This window comes from Pecten maximus, chromosome 4 (assembly GCF_902652985.1).
Source record: "Pecten maximus chromosome 4, xPecMax1.1, whole genome shotgun sequence".
NCBI lineage: Eukaryota > Metazoa > Mollusca > Bivalvia > Pectinida > Pectinidae > Pecten > Pecten maximus.
The window spans coordinates 27,754,175-27,774,040 of NC_047018.1; the positions used below are offsets into that span (position 1 = coordinate 27,754,175).

The window sequence follows — 19,866 nt, forward strand, 5'->3', positions numbered from 1 at the left end:
GGATTAAGAATCTTCATCTTCAACAATGACACCTCACCTGATGTGTAAAAGGTCCAATCTGCGTTAAGTCACATGGATGTTCCTCAAAAAGAAAACTTCTGTGGTGACAATAGAACCACCAGGCACATTTACAAACATAAAAACATTTCAACTTTGTATTGCATATTTATCTTACATAGCTATCTTACATCGGTAAACTCTATCCGACATGGCGAGATATGATAGATTATGATGTTGGCATAGTCTCCATCAACTTGAAACTTTTTTCTTTCTTTTTTCTATAAGTAGTTGACATCAATCACAAAATTTGTGATATTGGGAACAAGCCGTTGAATATTTTATTTGTAAGCTGACCCTGTAGCTTGTAAGTTATATTGTTAGTAAAGATTGGTGTAGTCAGAATTTATGTTATTTAAGCCCAACACATCATCAATATATGTAAAGGTGTATTTAGAGGAATTAACAAGGCTTTTGATACCTGTTCTAATAATCTCTTCAATGAAAACAGTCTTGAATGAAAAGCAATGTAAAGGTTATTTTCATTTAAAACATGGTTATGATGTTATCCTTTGTTCTTAGATGGACTATAGTTGAGTACATAATCACATTTACCTACAGCTCTTGATTAGTTCGGCTGCAGCAGTGGGTTAGTTTTCAACTAATCCCCAGTTAAAGGTGACTAATCCATGGATGGCACCAAACTAATCAACAGCTGCAGGTAAATAAATCTGACCGTCCAACATCAGAAAAAAAAAAGTAAATACATTGTAAGGCACAAATTTGATGAATATTGAAAAGGGACAACTTTGTCCAAACACAGTAGCTGAAATCCAATACAGTTGTCAAAAACAAAATGCACAATCTCAACCAGAGAAAACTCTAATAAACTTGTTTTATACACTGACACTTCAGGTTGATATTAAGAGATCCAAAATTAATGGAAATTTCCGTACACTGCCCATTCTTTTTGTTGTCTACCTTATAGAGATATGCCAATAGCCTGTTGGAAGATCTTGCTACCAAAATCAATGAAGATTTTGTCAACCAGAAATTCAATCTATCTCATTTATTCTTATATACTCTGTCTTAGTCTCAGACATGCATTTTACAAAATACGCTCCATTAAAGCTGTATAATTTTGTTTCTATTCACCTCTCATCAGAATAGGACAGGCATTTTTAGCTTGCCGGGACGAAGTCGAAGGGAGCTATCGCTATACCCCTGGAGTTGGCATCGTCTGTAGATAGCTAGGTTAAAATTTTTATAAAACAGTAATGTGTATTTCACATGTGTGTTCCTTGTTCTTCATTTCCAGACTTTGCTGATCTTGACTGTCATCATTTAGCCACTTTAAAAAACTTTGACTTTGATCACAGTGTGTTAACCGAACTAGATAGGACTTTCATTTGGACATGTGCGTTCCTAGACACAAGACCTTTCCATTGGTACCATATTTGTGGATTTGCTACCTTGAGTGTAACCTTTGACCTGCTTTCAAAAGCTTAAATCTTGGCCACAGTATATAAACCATACAAAATAGAACTTTCATAATTGACATGTGTGTTCCTTCTTTTGTCATTCGGCCTACGTCAAAAAATGACGATTACGGCTAATAAGTCACAAGATATTTCTATTGGTACTACATTTGTGGATCTGCTGACCTTGACTGTGACCTTTGACCTACTTTTAAAAAACTAAGACTGAATTTCAACCAAATCGGAGAGACATGATGTCTTCTGACAGCTCTTGTTTAAAATAACTGTGGAATGGGTATGGTAGTGTGCAGAGTAAAAAAAAAAGATTTTGAATAGAAGGGACTTATATTAGGAGAAGATTTTAATGATTGATTGAGAGCTCAATTAATTACACTTCTGGAGTAGAGAGTATATAGAGTATCACAATGTGACTGTAACCTAGACTTAATAGTACAATGTACTAAGAATGGTAATAAAAAGTTTTGTTACAGGCTTAACTGAATATGACTTACAAGCACCAGAAATACAACACAGTTATAAGAAATTTTGTTGATTTAAGAATCCAATAAAAATAATGTAATTAAACATATAGATTTATACAAAGCTTCATCAAACACACCAAAAATAGGAGTTTACAATAGTTCTTATGAATAGCAGTAACAATTCATTTATTCAAGCAACAGACACAATCTTAATCAAGATATTCATCAAACACACCAGAAATAGGAGTTTACAACATTTCTTATGAATAGCAGTAACAATTCATTTATTCAAGCAACCAACAAAATCTATATCAAGATGATGAGAAAAACGATGTGTTTTGAATCATTTAAACAAACCTTTTGAGGTTACAGAAGCGTCAAGTAAATATTTTGTTGGTGGTTTATCCAAAATTAATGAAGTAATAGCTGTCTGATATGGTTAGTTAATATTCTTGGGTGGATTTACCTCTGCCTTTCTAGGATTTTGAATGGCTGGATTTCACCTCTAAAGGAAAGATGTGATGCTTAAGAAAATTATCTTTAGATTATAGTTTTTTGTTAGAGCAGTGAATAAGCCCTAAGGTCACCTGTTCGACCATGTAGGCTTTCCTCAGGTTTTGCAGCTATTTCTTGAATTAATAAATTTTACAGTTTACAGCCTCTGAAGAATTGCTTAGAAGAGACAATAATGATCTTCACCCGAATTTTCTAACATGTTCACATGTGTTTTACATGTGAAACAGGCTAGATTCACATGGGAATTGTACGCAAATGAGTTTTTTCACATGTGAAGATGTAAGTTCACATGTGAACAGCTTAATCTAATATGAAACCTCACATGAGGAAAATTTCCAAATGTGAATTTATTCACACGTGGTAATGTTTGGTACAAATCCTTGATACCAATAGTATGGCTTTGATACCACTTGTGCCCTGTAACTGAGCCCAATTTTCTCACGTGAGGAATCAAGTGAGAAAATGGATTAAGAAAATATCAGTCAGGTATAAATGCACATCTTTGTTTCTGTCAGGAGACTAAATGAAGTAAATGTTTGTCTTTGTAGCTGTATCCGCCTGACCTTGAATGTATCTCCTGTCTGGTGACATTTGAACATCTAGTGTATGTGTGTCAGAACACCTTTGCTGTCCCCAACAGTGTGGAATGGCTACAGAATGGAAGGTAAGTGTCACCACCAAATACAAGGAATTTTTCAAAAACTTCTTTAAAGATTATTATTATATATATCTATATCTGCATATGGAAAGCAATGAACAAGGCTAGAATATTTAAAACATATATGTTCCTAATTTGGAGCAGCCAATTCAGTTTTTTTATCAATGCATATAACATAAAAACCATTTCATCTGAATGTTTTCCAAATAGAAAACTTGTTTTTTTGTTTTTCGTCCTGTTAAAAAAACAGATTGATCATATTTTGATAACAAGTTCAGAATTTTAAGAAAAAAAAAATGTTTTAGCAACTAAGTTTCCTACAATTATGGATCAATTAACCATTCCTTTGTGCTGACTGTTCCTTGTCCTGGTTCAGAACTTACAAACTGAATTGATTTTATCTGGTTTTTGTTTAACGTTTTGATTTGACTTTCAGTTTCTCCAGCAGTGTTGACTTTGTGCCTCTGTATGTGGATGATCCCTCTGGCCCACCAGGATCCCCACAGACAATACATCAGCTCCCTCTGCCATTTGACATTCTGTCGCTGTTGCCATGCAGTCAACAGGCTGAACTCCTGGTGTCGACTTACAAGATAGGTAATCCTCATCATCAACTTCTTCACTATCATTAACAGTTTTTCTCTGTCAGCTGTACAAAATATCAAAATATTCAGCTCAATTGGATTGAGCTTATGCAAGTTATAGTACCATTCAGTTTGCACATGATCTGCTGTCAACTGTATCTTAATTAAAAGACTAATAGCCTGGAATGGCTAAATTTACTATTGGATTCTTGCAATTCATTTTGTATAAAGAGCATATACAAATGTAGTCCCTGAAGGTACCAGATGGTAATGTTCCGGTAAATGAAGTATGAAATCTTAAAAAAAAAACAAACAAAAAACTTATGTATTGATGAAAGGACATTTTAAAAGTATACAGTGGACTCTGTCTAAACTGTAAACTGCCCTCTGTTTAATCAGGATCTTTGTCTAAACTGGTCAAAGAATTTTATCCCGAAAAAATTCCTTCTTTGTCTACAGTAATTTAATAAATCAATCTAATCCGGACTCTGTCATCTGTAATCTGGCCTTATTTTAAGGTCCTACTCCTGCTTTACACTAGTAACATCACTTTCTGTAAACCAGTAAACTTTCTGGTCCAGTGTACAGTGGTGGCTTTGTTCTGGTCCAGTGTGGAGTGATGGCTTTGTTCTGGTCCAGTGTGGAGTGATGGCTTTGTTCTGGTCCAGTGTGGAGTGATGGCTTTGTTCTGGTCCAGTGTACAGTGATGGCTTTGTTCTGGTCCAGTGTACAGTGATGGCTTTGTTCTGGTCCAGTGTACAGTGATGGCTTTGTTCTGGTCCAGTGTACAGTGATGGCTTTGTTCTGGTCCAGTGTACAGTGATGGCTTTGTTCTGGTCCAGTGTACAGTGATGGCTTTGTTCTGGTCCAGTGTACAGTGATGGCTTTGTTCTGGTCCAGTGTGGAGTGATGGCTTTGTTCTGGTCCAGTGTACAGTGATGGCTTTGTTCTGGTCCAGTGTACAGTGATGGCTTTGTTCTGGTCCAGTGTGGAGTGGTGGCTTTGTTCTGGTCCAGTGTGGAGTGATGGCTTTGTTCTGGTCCAGTGTACAGTGATGGCTTTGTTCTGGTCCAGTGTACAGTGATGGCTTTGTTCTGGTCCAGTGTGGAGTGATGGCTTTGTTCTGGTCCAGTGTACAGTGATGGCTTTGTTCTGGTCCAGTGTACAGTGATGGCTTTGTTCTGGTCCAGTGTGGAGTGATGGCTTTGTTCTGGTCCAGTGTACAGTGATGGCTTTGTTCTGGTCCAGTGTGGAGTGATGGCTTTGTTCTGGTCCAGTGTGTAGTGGTGGCTTTGTTCTGGTCCAGTGTGTAGTGGTGGCTTTGTTCTGGTCCAGTGTGTAGTGGTGGCTTTGTTCTGGTCCAGTGTACAGTGATGGCTTTGTTCTGGTCCAGTGTGCAGTGGTGGCTTTGTTCTGGTCCAGTGTACAGTGATGGCTTTGTTCTGGTCTAGTGTGTAGTGGTGGCTTTGTTCTGGTCCAGTGTGGAGTGATGTCTTTGTTGGGGTCCAGTGTGCAGTGGTGGCTTTGTTCTGGTCCAGTGTACAGTGATGGCTTTGTTCTGGTCTAGTGTGTAGTGGTGGCTTTGTTTTGGTCCAGTGTGGAGTGATGTCTTTGTTGGGGTCCAGTGTACAGTGATGGCTTTGTTCTGGTCCAGTGTTCAGTGATGGCTTTGTTCTGGTCCAGTGTACAGTTTTGGCTTTGTTCTGGTCCAGTGTGTAGTGATGGCTTTGTTCTGGTCCAGTGTGTAGTGATGGCTTTGTTCTGGTCCAGTGTGTAGTGATGGCTTTGTTCTGGTCCAGTGTACAGTGATGGCTTTGTGGGCTCCCTGTGGGTGTTTGTACAGTGCCAATACAAGTAAAATGTCAATTGACCATGCATAATTGTTAATTATTACCATTAGGAAAATGAAAATTTAAATCTGAAGATCATGGTTGTAAAAATGTTCTGTTTTGATCAAATTGCAGCAAATCTGAAAGAAGATGAGATCCAGAGAGATATCAAAGGTTCTAACAATCTCTTCTTCAACCTCATGTTTGAAAAGCTTAAAGAAACTACCCAAAGGGAAGTCACTCTATCTCCCTCAGACAGCTTCAGGTTTTTCCATTTACTTAAGAGAAGACATCGGGATCTTGCCACTCACCCTTTTCCTTTCTCATTTGAGGATGATCTTGATAAACCTGAAGATGAAGCTTCTGACCCAGGTCTCCTTAGGGAACTTGCAAATGAGCAAAATAGATTGTATAACATGAGAAAAGCAAGAAAATATCCTCTGTGGCAATGTTTTGTTCGAGCTTCCAGTAACACTAGGATGTTTGTAACATTCCTCCCTGCTTCCTTTGATGACCTTTTGAAGCTAAATGACCTTGAGGAAATCGTGAAATCCAAATCCAGCTCTATGTGTGAGGATGGCATCAAAGATGGCAGTTTGGGCAGAAATGTCAAACTAAAGGTTGATGTTACATCACTTTGGGTAACCGACTCGGACACAAATACCATTGTAGACAGAACGGAAAGGTTAGGTGCTGAGGTCCTAGGGAAAGAGACAGACGACGCGACAGATGTGGAGGAGTGTGATGAGACAGAACTGGAGGATATGGAGAGAGAGGACACAATTACAGACCTACCTGGGAAGGTGGAGGAGGAGATTAGTAAAGAAAGTAAATATGTGTCCTGTGTCGTACCAATGTACGTATACGAGTGTTACCTCAATAATGTCACAGACTCACTGATAAACCCTTGGACATTTGAATTGGCTGCTGACATCTACGAGGACTGTACATTTCAAACAAGAGGAGAGAGTTTGGAAACACCTGGGGGTAAAGGACACTTCTTTCGTTTCCCATCATTTGACCGCGACTCGACGCCTGGCAGTGATGATAAAGATGACTATGAGACTCTGCATCAGATCCTGCGCTGCAGTCAGTCACAGGAGCGAAGGATGACGGAGAGTTCCGTGGATGGCACTGAGGACCTGAAAATTCACTGTACTTTCCTCTCCGACATCTACTCTAGCTGTTTTGTCAATGGTAAGGTTACTTGGGAGTTTTGTGAAAAAAGTTTGCATAGAATCTTATCATTTATCCAATACACATTGTATATTGTTTTACTTCTGAATCATAATGTTAAGCATGTGTATCCTTTAGTCACCTTTAGTTAGCAAGCATCTCATACTATCACTTTTCATTGAAATAGATAAATGATCTGTAGATATTCCTGTTGCATTTTAAGCTTTGAATAGAAATATTGTACCTCATAAAAAAATGTACAATGTTAAACATAACAGAACTGTTTTGTGCTTTTGTAAAGCCTTTGTCACACAATTTTTTTCTGTTACACCTTCTTTCACTTGATACCCATTTAAAGATCAATTCCCCAGGATATTTGACACACTTATGTACATTTCTTAAAAAAGAATATGATTTTGCCAGGGGTGTTCCAGAGTCTACAACAAGGTTACTTCATGGCGCCTGAGGATATAGACTCGGTCATTTACAATATGTGTACAGAGTCGTTTCCCTTGGAGACAGACATTACCACTTTCTTACTTGCATCATGCCGACACTTTCGTCAAATCGTAGAAAGAGCTCAGTCGGAACAGAGCAACAAAGAGCAGGAAAAAGGGACAGACACCACAAACAGACGCACATCGGTCAGGTTTATGGAGAATCTAGATGAAACTGATGGGTAAGTTTTCACACAACTTGTCTGGTACCAATAGAATTTTGGTGTCAGATACAAGTAGAACTTGCAAGCAATAGTGGATCATTTCTTGAAAAATGTCATAAATCAGCCAAAAGCTGGCTAAATTGTTTCTGATGCAGAAAGCCTATTGTGTTACCTTCAGCAAAGCATGGTTTAAGAATTGGCAATTGCTCATGAAATATAGTGCGGTCTTGGAATTTTAATTACTTTGATGGAGATTTGTGGTATGATATTACCAGCTATACATTTTTAATCTTGTTTATATCAAGGTCAAATAACAACATTTAATGTTAACATGCTACCTTAAAATGACACATATCTAACCTTTACATTGTCTTAACACCTACCATGTCCTCAATGAAATAAGCTCACCTATTGTTATGGAATCACCTACCCGAAAATTAAATGGAATCGCACCAAACTCTGTATAACAAAGAAATGGAAATACAGCAAAATCTGTACTGTATAAAAAACAAATGGAATCGCGTATCTGAAAGTCAGTACAACCAAATGAAATTACATGCCTCTGAGATGTTCGGATATTTTACAGTATACAATAGCCAGCAGTTATGCTATACTTTACTTTACCAGAAGTGACTCCAGTACCAAACCAGTACCTACCATCCTACAGCTGCCAAATGCCCTGGTGAAACTTCAGACTCAGGCTGCTAGTCGGTGTGAGTACCAAGATGGTCTGCACAGCCTCATTCGACGCAAGTTCACCGATATCACCCAGAAATGGTTCCAGCTCGTCCCCAACTATCCTAACTACTATTTCTATTGTCCTGGGTCTGTTCCACAGGACAGTTCGGTAAGCCTGCGTACACTACACAATTCAGTACACTAACAATCGGATATCTTACCCTGAATTTCTTTGCAAATGATTTCACACAAGTGTTAGACATGTCACTTTTTTGAACTTTTTAAGTTGAATTTTTGTGTTTTATTTGGATAATTATTTTGGGAGTTGTGTCCCTATATTTATATAAGAATGAGACAGTATCACTAAACAGACAGCAGTTCTAAGCTGATAATCATGTAACTAAACTATACAAGTTTTTGTTTCAACCTTCTAGGGTCAAAAAGAATGTTTTTTGTAAATAGAATTTAGACTAAATTACTCTATAGATTTCATTCTTTACCTTAACGGTGTCCATGGCAGTCAAGCAATGTGTTAACAAGTGTCTTTTATAACAATAAATATGGTTATTGTTACTATAAATAGAAGTTTGATGTCATTGTTCTACATATTTAATTTCTTATACAATCGTCATGAAACAATTTTTGTATGTGTTTACATATACAAACATCATTATTAGCTCACCGGTAACGAGTAACCGAGAGCTAATGCTGTCACCCCGGCGTCCGCGTCCCACCCCAAAACTTTAAAGTTTTTGGGATAAGTTTTTGGAAAGCTTGTAAGTCCAAAAGTATACACCTCATGCCCTTCTAATTTGGTTTATACATTCATTAGAGGTCTAGGAGTGATGCTGTGGCAAAATCATGTAGAAAAAAATTGTGATTTTTTTTTGGCATTTTACCATTTAGTGGACTTACTTTTTTTGACACACTTTAAAAGATTTTGGGGGTTAGTTGTGGAAAGTCCACACCCTTCTTATTAGGTTTATATATCCATTAGAGGTCTAGGAGCGATATTATGTGACATACAATTTCAAAACGACATGCTTATACATACATAAAAAATGAATGCATAGTGTGATTGCTGCCGCCGGTGAGCTTTCACAATCATTGATTGCAATTGTAATGATTTTGCATATGAATATTTTTGGGTCACTGTTGCTATAAAGAGAATTTTGGCATCATCACTTTTATATTTCATTTGAGCGGCATGAAACTTCATATTACGATGAACATTCTCATCATCTCTAATTCTGAGGATATTGATATCGTCTGTCTTGGCTCATTTATTGTCATGCAGTCACTATTGAAATAAAAAAGTATCTGTATCAAAACATTCAAAATACTCCAGGTATGCTAACTAAGATACATCCTTTGGTTCTAGATGGACTCAGATGAGAAAGACATGGATGATCAGACAAATAGTGGACCAACTATAGGTGAGTTGTAATCAGTTGTACATGCATGTGTCCTGGGTTTATTGGCCCATGAACAGCCAAGGTCATTTTAAGGTGGGTCTCCATGTAGTAGTTGGTGACTACTTCACTGAACAACATACAGAAGGCCTGTCGCAGGTCATCCAGAGAAATTATGGTAAAGTGTCTTGCCAAAGGACAGCACAGACCGGTCCGTTTCTCAGCTTCCTGATAAAAACACACAAACCACCAGAGTTAGAGAGCATCGTCTTACACACCTCAGATCTTCACCTGAGATTACATTGCTGGCACTCTAAGCGATTGAGCTATCACGGCTCTTCTGTACATATGAATATATAACTCTTAAACTGATCAATATTGAGCTTTAAAGCTTGATCTCCAACCCCTCTGCAGTCTTCTTATTAATTGTGATCAACTCTTACATGAAGATAAAGAATGATTTATTATATTAAAGTTTATTGAAATAATTAGGATACATTGTATTATAAAATCAGGTTGTGGAATATTTTACTGATCTCGACTCAGCAACAAAATCCCCAATGTTGACAATTCGGGATATGATTGGTGACATTGTCCTATTTTTCGTACCTTGATTAATTTCTTTAATCTTCCATGTATCATGTATTTTTAACCTTGACCCATTTTCAGACTGTTCCATATATTAATAATCTTTTCCCCTGTCCTTCACCTTTTTCAGATTTGGTGCCATCTGTTGATGATGAGCTTGGCCTTAGGGTGACAGAGCGAGAGGATGGTTACTTGCTGGTATATAAGAGTAGTGATGATGCTGACCACAGTTCAATGGCTACCACACTGGATTCTAATGAATCATTTGCCTCTGAGGAAGATTTATGCCCTGAACTGGCAGACGATGATAACAACAACACTGGTCCTCTCTTTGTGCACTTTACTTGTACAGTGAAGAGTCGCATGCAGTACAAAGATGTGTCAGTCCAGACTCTGATACCATGTTTAGGTACACATCACTGACCTTATTATCATTATTAACTAGGTACACATCACTGACCTTATTATCATTATTAACTAGGTACACATCACTGACCTTGTTATCATTATTAACTAGGTACACATCACTGACCTTATTATCATTATTAACTAGGTACACATCACTGACCTTATTATCATTATTAACTAGGTACACATCACTGACCTTGTTATCATTATTAACTAGGTACACATCACTGACCTTATTATCATTATTAACTAGGTACACATCACTGACCTTGTTATCATTATTAACTAGATACACATCACTGACCTTGTTATCATTATTAACTAGGTACACATCACTGACCTTATTATCATTATTAACTAGATACACATCACTGACCTTATTATCATTATTAACTAGATACACATCACTGACCTTGTTATCATAATTAACATATTTCATTACACATTTAATCGCATGATAAGTAGAGAATACATGGTTAGAGTCTTAAGATATAATCTGTATTTTGGAGAGGGTTAAGAAAGACAAAACTGGCGAGCCAAAAAAACAGCTTATAGTTTATATCACTGACCATGTGTTCTATTTTTTCTGCAACAGTCATCAAAAATAAGCATTTTAATAGAAACAATATCTACAGTGTTCCAAATGTGTTTGCCTTTTAAAGATTGTTTCACTTGGAAGTAGGCCAGTCGAAGTAACGCACATGCTAATATTCTAAAATACACTGTACAGCTGTTTTCTGTCACTACTGAATACAACTACTGGGTGTATTCTTACTGCGGATGCCAGTTGCACGATAAATCAAAATACAGGGTACTGCATACTTTGATGTTTTTTTATGCAATCTTACATTATTTCACAGATGAAATTCTGATAGCTGAGGAGCAGGAACAGTCAACAAGGGACCCGATGGAGTTACAACTGGGGGACCTTAAGATAACTTTTGACCTTCATTGTTTAACACTGCAGTCTGACTCAGACTTGCAAAACAAGCCTGCATTTCAAAGGATGATGTCAAACTCAAGTGAGGCTGACTCTCAGTCCCCTAGCTCAGAGACAGGAGTTTCAGGCTCAATTCAGGTGTAAGTATGAACAATTGTGATCAAACTAGAGTGAGGCTCTCAGTCCCCTAGCTTAGAGACAGGAGTTTCAGGCTAAGTTCAGGTGTAAGTATGAGAAATTGTGATCACACGAGAGTGAGACTCTCAGTCCCCTAGCTCAGAGACAGGAGTTTCAGGCTAAGTTCAGGTGTAAGTATGAGAAATTGTGATCACACGAGAGTGAGACTCTCAGTCCCCTAGCTCAGAGACAGGAGTTTCAGGCTCAGTTCAGGTGTAAGGATGAGAAATTGTGATCAAACTTGAGTGAGGCTAGCTTTCAGTCCCCTAGCTCAGAGACAGGAGTTTTAAGCTCAGTTCAGGTGTAAGTATAAGAAATTGTGATCAAACTAGAGTGAGGCTCTCAGTTCCCTAGCTCAGAGACAGGAGTTTCAGTTCAAGTGCAAATATGAGAAATTGTGATCAAACTTGAGTGAGACTGACTGATATAATTAGTCCCCTAGCCCAGAGACAGGAGTCTCAGGTTCTGTTTAAGTACTTGTATCAGAAGCTATTGACAAAATTGAGTAATGTTGACCCTCCCCTTTTCTTCTTCACTCCACAGTTTTTTGGAGATCAGCCTCAAGTTCAATACCATCCTGACTATCCTTTAAACCAGATAAAGGGGTCTCTTGTCCAGTACATGTCTAAATAGTAAATACCAGAGGATACAATCAATTTGGAATAAGGCTGATTATCCACACTTAATTTATGAATAGTCCGTTTATGATTCACAAACACATTTTCTGGTTTTACATATAACCAGTGTAGATTAATGAACTATTTTTTATATTAAGGATAAAGATACAGCCATCTATGACCAGTTTTCTTTCACAATTAAGACATTCTGAATTTTGTTTTTATATCCACAGCAATGTTGGGCAGTTACAGGATCCTATAGCTCACCTTCCCAAACTACAGCAGCATGCTGTCCACAAGTGTAAGGAGGAGGTGTGTATGATCTAGGTATTAACAGCTGTAACCGGGACCAGATAGGTTCCCCATACAGTCACTAGACTCTCAGATTGTCACACAGTGGAATATGTTTTTAACCTTGCAGCAAAGTGTTTTGATCACATGTAATAATGATAATATTCTTTATTCAGCTATTATTTAATTAATTTAATTTTGAGGTCATTAACTTCATAATTGTTACTGTTACAAATCCTTCTTGGGAAATGATTCAGATTTAGAATCAATACAGAATCATGCATTTTCAAAGCCACTCAGCATTTCTCCATTCCGCTGAATCAAATAACAATATAGGAGATAGGCTGACACAGTGTAATCCTTACTGAATTATTGGATTGAGACAAACTATTAAAAGCATTATTTATCTTTTTGTTTGTACTGATTGAGAAAAAAAATCATCCTCTAGACAGGCCATTACACAAGATATTTTGCAAGATAAAATGTTTAGATCATTATTCAAGATTATGGATACTGTGGTGCATTTGTCTGTAGAATGTAATTGAGTATCAGGTTAATAGTCTTACAATTAGAGTGATTCCATCACTATTGTCTGCAGATCGAATGGCTCCTGAAGGATGAGATTGTTTCTGCCCTGCGTCATCTACAGCCTGTCAAGACAGATGCCCTCCATTTTGTCACAGAACACGTCCGGTTGTCTGCAGATATGGGAAAACCAAATTGTGCTACAGAGAAAGTCAAGCTGAGCTTTGTCTATGGATCAGAACACAGTTTACTTAAGTTCAAAGAGGTGAATAGATTCCTTCCTTTAATGTGAGCAATTTCAAAAACAGTAGGATTTTGATTTTTAAATTAGAAGTATAGGGAATGAGTAACAGGAATCAGTGATGCTATCAGAGAAATGATCAGTGCGACACCCTTACTGAAATATAATATACCTTTTGCTAAAAGATCTTTTGGTCCAGATCAAAAGGGTAGCTCCAGGTAAGTTATCTTGGTTTTCAGACATATTGCTTGTTCATGCTAAAAATGACCATTTCAATCATTATCTTTTATTCTTCAGAACTCTTTCAGTGTCTCAGTACATTCTTAGAATTGGTTTTCATTAATAACAAAATTTCAATAAGATAATTGTCTTAATAGTGGAGATGAGACCTTTAGGTATTCAAAACAAGGAGGTTCAAGTTCTACTGGAGTTTATTATCAAATTAACAAAAGTTACCCTGGTATAGTATTAAATATGCTCATATTTGCTATTTTAAGGCTCTTATTTGGTATTGATCCACTTCAGGAGTTTGAGAGGCTGAATTACCTTGGTTACCGGCTGATGAAAGAGGAAGATTATTACTTTGTAGTGAGGGGACGAACAATGACAAATCTCAGTCATGCCAAAGCTTTGAATACAGCCTTGGTGGAGTTGAGTCGTGAAGGAACTCCATCTAAACAGAACAATCAGATGAAGGCAGACATGTTCCACACAACTAACCCTGATTCACCAGAGGTTCTGACAACATATGTATCACCCCTGTTTCTTACTCCCGAGGATCCTAGGAGGACCTCACTTGAGGCAGATTCCCCTAATATGAGTGGTAGTGATGGAATGAAAGATATAGAAACCAACGAAATTGGAACCAAAGACATGGATACACCTGAAGGGGCAGCCAAGGGAGGTAAGAAACGTCAGTGGCGGTCACGCTTTCCTGGCCAGATGGAATTGCATTTCAACCGTGACCGCCAGATAGACTTTCCGCGAACCCCTCTCACACCGCCAGTGAAGTCTGACAAGCGAAGTATGAGTCTTGGAGAAGAGATAGGACAGGCTGTACTTAAGAAGTCCTCTAGTTTCGCAGGTTTCCTCACAGAAGATGCTGTTGAACCATTTAAAAGACAAGACTCTATGACTGCCTTGTCTATGTCACCCATAAAGTGTGTGTCAGGGACCCCCCAACTACCATCACTTGGACGACTGCGGCATTCATCAGCTCCCTCGGGCCAGGGCACACCCATGAGTAAACACTCGACACTACCTCAGACACCATCTTGGATTTCTTCCAGAGGCAGTTACACAGATATTGGTAAGATGGAATTCTAGTATGTATAATTTATGTATTTCATACACAAGAATCAGAACATGTCCACGGTTGATGCTCTTAACTTCTGAATATTTTGCTCTGTCAGTTCCACTAGTAATACTTATCAATGTAAAACTGTTAGACTTACCAATAAAATGTTCAAGTCCACTGTGACTTTCCCTTTAGCATATAAGAATACAGTGTATGAATTTTGTGTACTTTGCAATTTTTTTTCACAGGTTTTATACGTTAAATTTAATCATCATCAAGATGTTTGTGTAAATCTGTATCTAGTGTACTGATCACAGATATTTGTGACAGGTTATAACCTAGTATGTCATAAGGAGGACATTAAAATCATGTTTTTGACCTGATGTTATTATGTCAGTACAGTCATGTTTGGTCTACTAGTTCTTGATGAGTTGAATGTATTGCCAGGTTATGAGGGTGACTCCAGTGACACAGACGATGACAATGCAGCTTTCAGTGACCTGAGTGGGAGACAACAGCCAGTGCCTAAGTTCTGGTTACTGATGCAGGTTGGGGAGGACGGAGTGGATATCTACTTTCATGCCAGGTCTGGGTACCTCTAGTTACTACCCATAACCTCTAGTTACTATCCAATACCTCTAGTTACTACCCAATACCTCTAATTATAACCCATTAACTCTAGTTACTATCCAATACCTCTAGTTACTACCCATTACCTCTAGTTTCTACCCAATACCTCTAGTTGCTACCCAATACCTCTAATTACAACCCAATACCTCTAGTTACTACCCATCACCTCTAGTTACTACCCAATATACCTCTAGTTACTACCCATTACCTCTAGTTACTACCCAATACCTCTAATTACAACCCAATACCTCTAGTTACTACCCATCACCTCTAGTTACTATCCAATACCTCTAGTTACTACCTAATCCCTCTAATTACAACCCAATATCTCTAATTACTACCCATACCTCTAGTTACTACCCATTACCTCTAGTTACTACCCAATACCTCTAGTTACAACCCATTACCTCTAGTTACTATCCAATACCTCTAGTTACTACCTAATCCCTCGAATTACAACCCAATATCTCTAATTACTACCCATACCTCTAATTACTGCCCATTACCTCTAATTACTACCCAATACTTCTTATTAGTACCCAATATCTCTAGTTTCTATTCAATACCTCTAGTTACTGCCAATACCTATAATTACTACCCATCACCTCTAGTTTCTACCCATCACCTCTAGTTACTACCCATTACCTCTAGTTACTACCCAATACCTCTAGTTACTACCCAATACCTCTAGTTACTACCCATTACCTCTAGTTACTATCCGATACCTCTAGTTACTACCCATCACCTCTAGTTTCTACCCATCACCTCTAGTTACTACCCAATACCTCTAACTACTACCCAATACCTCTAACTACTACCCAATACCTCTAACTACTACCCAATACCTCTAACTACTACCCAATACCTCTAGTTACTACCCAATACCTCTAGTTACTACCCAATACCTCTAGTTACTACCCAATACCTCAAGTTACTACCTGATACCTCAAATTGCTACCCATTGCCATACTATTTGAGAAATCATGTTTCACCTGAAAAACATGTTAGGTATCAATCTTAAATTTTGGTGTTATTCTGAAATAACATTTTATAGATCTGTAGACTACTATATACTCTTCTTCTTTTTTTTTTTTTTAAGTTTCTGTGTTGGAAAATACTGAATTCTGATTCTTAAATGTTATGGGGTGCTGGAGTAAATATAAACTTCTAAGCACAATTGTCATCTTATTTGTCATAGTGAGTCCTATATGGATTCCATCATGACACACATGCTGACTATTGACTCACACTGACTGATTATAGAGAAACTGGCAAGGAGGACAACGAAGAAAAGATAGAACAGCGTACACTACTCAGCTACTTCAGAAAAAGCATCGAGGACTTATGTCGCCGTGTCAACCAAAAGATGCTCCTCAATGACCTGTATGAGAGTCGGACATGTGACCCACTCCTCGTGCCTGAGGCTGATGAAGAGGTTACATGGAATCTGGACAAGCAGGTCAACACTGGACAAAGACACCATGACTCGTCTGATGGTCAGTAAGATACCAAGTGAAAAAATACTCAGAAATATTTGAATAGTTGTCCAGGAAGAGATATCATGGGAAATATTCTTTGTGAAGTTTTTGCTAGAAAAATACTTTATTATTTGCTTTAGAAATTGGAATATTGCAATGTTGGATGACTGTTGATCCACAACATGCTGTTTGACCAGTAAATTTATAGAATCGGTACCAGAACCTCTTGAGTTTTGTCAAATATATATTCAAAATTTTATACAGAGAAGCTGATTGTCTGAATATGGTACCTGCCATATTGTCCACTGATTTAATGTTAGTTTCTATGCTTGGTTATTGAAAAGAGTTTATTTCTGGTCTTTGTGTAAACATTTCATTTTACAAGGTTATGTGATGTATATCCCCATTACAGCCTCCGAGGCAGATGAGGAGGAGGAACAACAAAAGGTGAAGCCATACCTTGCAGCCACTTACGACTTGCGACATGAGGCTGGCTACTTCAACTGTGACTGTGTTCTCACCCACCAGTTTATCATTAACCCACGACTCAAAATGGGTGCAGCGGGTTCAAAGGAATCTAGAGGTAGGGGAATGGTGCATTTATGATTTAATAAAATAGTTTATTTGCTTACATTAGCAATATATTGGCATGAGACGAGTTATTGATATACCTGTGATGTTTTGTTACTGTTGTATTTAAACAGGCATGAAGGCACTGAGGAGTGTACTGAACAAGTTCTCTGTAATCAACAGGAAAAATATGTTTGTCGTCAAAAATCAGCATGGGTCCCAGGCTGTGTTTTACCTGAAGTAAGTGACTATTCAAAAGTTCCAAACTAGATTGTACCATGAGTTGGGAAGGAGGAGACAATCCATGTTATTACAGATTACAGTGATTTACACCACTACTTCTATTTTACGTCAATAAGACATTTACTACTGACAATATGTTTACCACAACAAGGCATTTGCCACAATTTGACATATACCACAATAAGACATATACCATAATAAGACATTTACTCCAATAAGACACTTACTACATTAAGAAATATACCACAATAAGACACTTACCACAATAAGACATTTACCACAATAAGAAACTACCACATTAAGACATATGCCACAATAAGCCACTTACCACAATAAGACATATGCCACAATTAGACACTTACCACAATAAGACATATACAACAATAAGACACTTACCACAATAAGACACTTACCACAATAAGACATATACAACAATAAGACACTTACCACAATTAGACACTTACCACAATAAGACATATACAACAATAAGACACTTACCACAATAAGACATATACAACAATAAGACACTTACCACAATAAGACACTTACCACAATAAGACATATACAACAATAAGACACTTACCACAATAAGACATATACAACAATAAGACACTTTCCATAGTAATAGTAATTCATTGGTAAAACATTTACAATGGCATTAAACATGATTCAATAGAAATTGGTAAATACATGTACTATATATACTTTATGATTCTCTCATTCTCTTTTGCTAAGATGTAAGATTGGGAACCTGTAGTAAAATAAGACAGGAAACCTGTGTTATAAACCTTCCAATTACAAATTACAGATTTTTTTTTTAGCAATTTCATTATTGACATTTACATTAATATTATGGTCATTGCTTACAACAAATATGTGATATAATGAATTTTATTTTGACCCACCTTTTACCAAGCTCATTTGTTATAACATTTTAGATTCTTTTGCTATAATTCACAATTTTTCTTTGAAATATTTTTAATATTTTGGTTCTGTTACTAGATTAAAAGAAGTTGGTGCCCTTATCAGACAAACCTCGACTATCAGCACTGAAGATATGTCACTCATGGGTTAGTATTCACCATTTTAGATTCTTTTGATTGAGTCTAGACTGGGGTTCTAAATTCATATCTCATTGACTGTAACTATGAAAAACCATTTCTGTTTTTATATTAACATTGCTGTATACATTAGGAGTTTAGTGAGTTTTAACCTCTCATATGACTAATTGAAAACATGTTGCAATGTTTTAGAAAACTAATGACTAAATTTCAGAAACCACATAATTATTACATTATATGAAAACGAATTCATCATCTAAGTGTTTATTACATTTACTGGGAATATATGTTAGTATTTGTGAAAAAAAATTTCCCGAACTTCCTGCCCGTCTTCATGGTCGTAATTTCGCTTACTTTACTCTAAAAAATATGTAACTTTAAGTATATATTTCTGTATATCCTATACAACCCTGACTTAACTAGATCTGTTCTGTCTGTTGTCTAAACCCAGAATGTGTATCGTGCTGGGAAAACTTGGTCAGTTTAATACTTAAATAACCTATACAACCCTGAACATAAATAGACCTGCTTGCATGTTCTGTCTGTGTAGTCGAAACCCAGAATGTATCTACTGTAGCTGGGAAAATTTTGTCAGTTTAATCACTTTTCACTGTATTCATTTTTCTATTTGATATTTTCATTGTACATTACCAAAACAATCAAGAAAACAATTTACAGGGTTTCAATTAATTTTTTTCAGATTCTGCTTCTTCTGTCATGTTTTCTAGTAGAAGAGATGAACAGGTGAGTGTCTATAATATTGGTTAAGAGGGAGTGGTCATCTGTTCCTTGGGTGAAAAATAATTACACAACAATGGATCATTGTTTAGTTTTTGCTAAAATTCTTGCTGTTTTAAAATTTGTTTTCTTAATAAGTTTTTATCAATTGTAACCCAGGTAGAGTTTTTTCCTTTGTAAATAAGTCTTATGGAAACTTTCCAAAATTATGGAGGAACTGAAACAAACTATCTCAAAAATATGAATCAGAGAAGTATCAAAAGGAAGGCCATGATCATCACTGGACTATGGTCTGATTATTGATACATTGACATACATGCCATACTTTCTGGAGACCAATAAGGGAGATTGATGATTATTTTAAGGGAGTTTTGCCTAAAATAAGGGAGATTTGTGCGCGACATGAATATCAACATTTTTACTCAATTTTAAAGCAATAAACTAATTTCGAAGGTGATAAAGAATATTTATATTTATTTAGATATGTTACCCTGGGCTACATATACATGAAGTCATGAGAACTGAAGATGTTCATGTTAGGAGACTGCAGTAAATCTTATCACGATCATTCTAGATTTTGTATATTGTCTT

The 19,866-nt window shown here is 37.0% G+C and overlaps 1 protein-coding gene across 1 annotated transcript in view; it reads left to right on the top strand.

The window, feature by feature from the left end:
* Nucleotides 1-19,866, top strand: part of LOC117326482 (KICSTOR complex protein SZT2-like) — an 89,610-nt gene that overhangs the window by 46,952 nt on the left and 22,792 nt on the right. Inside the window, exons 23-39 of the mRNA XM_033883232.1 lie at nt 3,022-3,137; nt 3,568-3,728; nt 5,680-6,741; nt 7,144-7,399; nt 8,009-8,228; nt 9,441-9,495; nt 10,190-10,468; nt 11,328-11,547; nt 12,435-12,513; nt 13,091-13,282; nt 13,784-14,567; nt 15,003-15,141; nt 16,449-16,681; nt 17,076-17,246; nt 17,368-17,473; nt 18,479-18,546; nt 19,238-19,281. Of these exons, the coding sequence (XP_033739123.1) occupies nt 3,022-3,137; nt 3,568-3,728; nt 5,680-6,741; nt 7,144-7,399; nt 8,009-8,228; nt 9,441-9,495; nt 10,190-10,468; nt 11,328-11,547; nt 12,435-12,513; nt 13,091-13,282; nt 13,784-14,567; nt 15,003-15,141; nt 16,449-16,681; nt 17,076-17,246; nt 17,368-17,473; nt 18,479-18,546; nt 19,238-19,281 (4,185 nt within the window). The remainder of the gene's footprint in view (nt 1-3,021; nt 3,138-3,567; nt 3,729-5,679; nt 6,742-7,143; nt 7,400-8,008; nt 8,229-9,440; nt 9,496-10,189; nt 10,469-11,327; nt 11,548-12,434; nt 12,514-13,090; nt 13,283-13,783; nt 14,568-15,002; nt 15,142-16,448; nt 16,682-17,075; nt 17,247-17,367; nt 17,474-18,478; nt 18,547-19,237; nt 19,282-19,866) is intronic.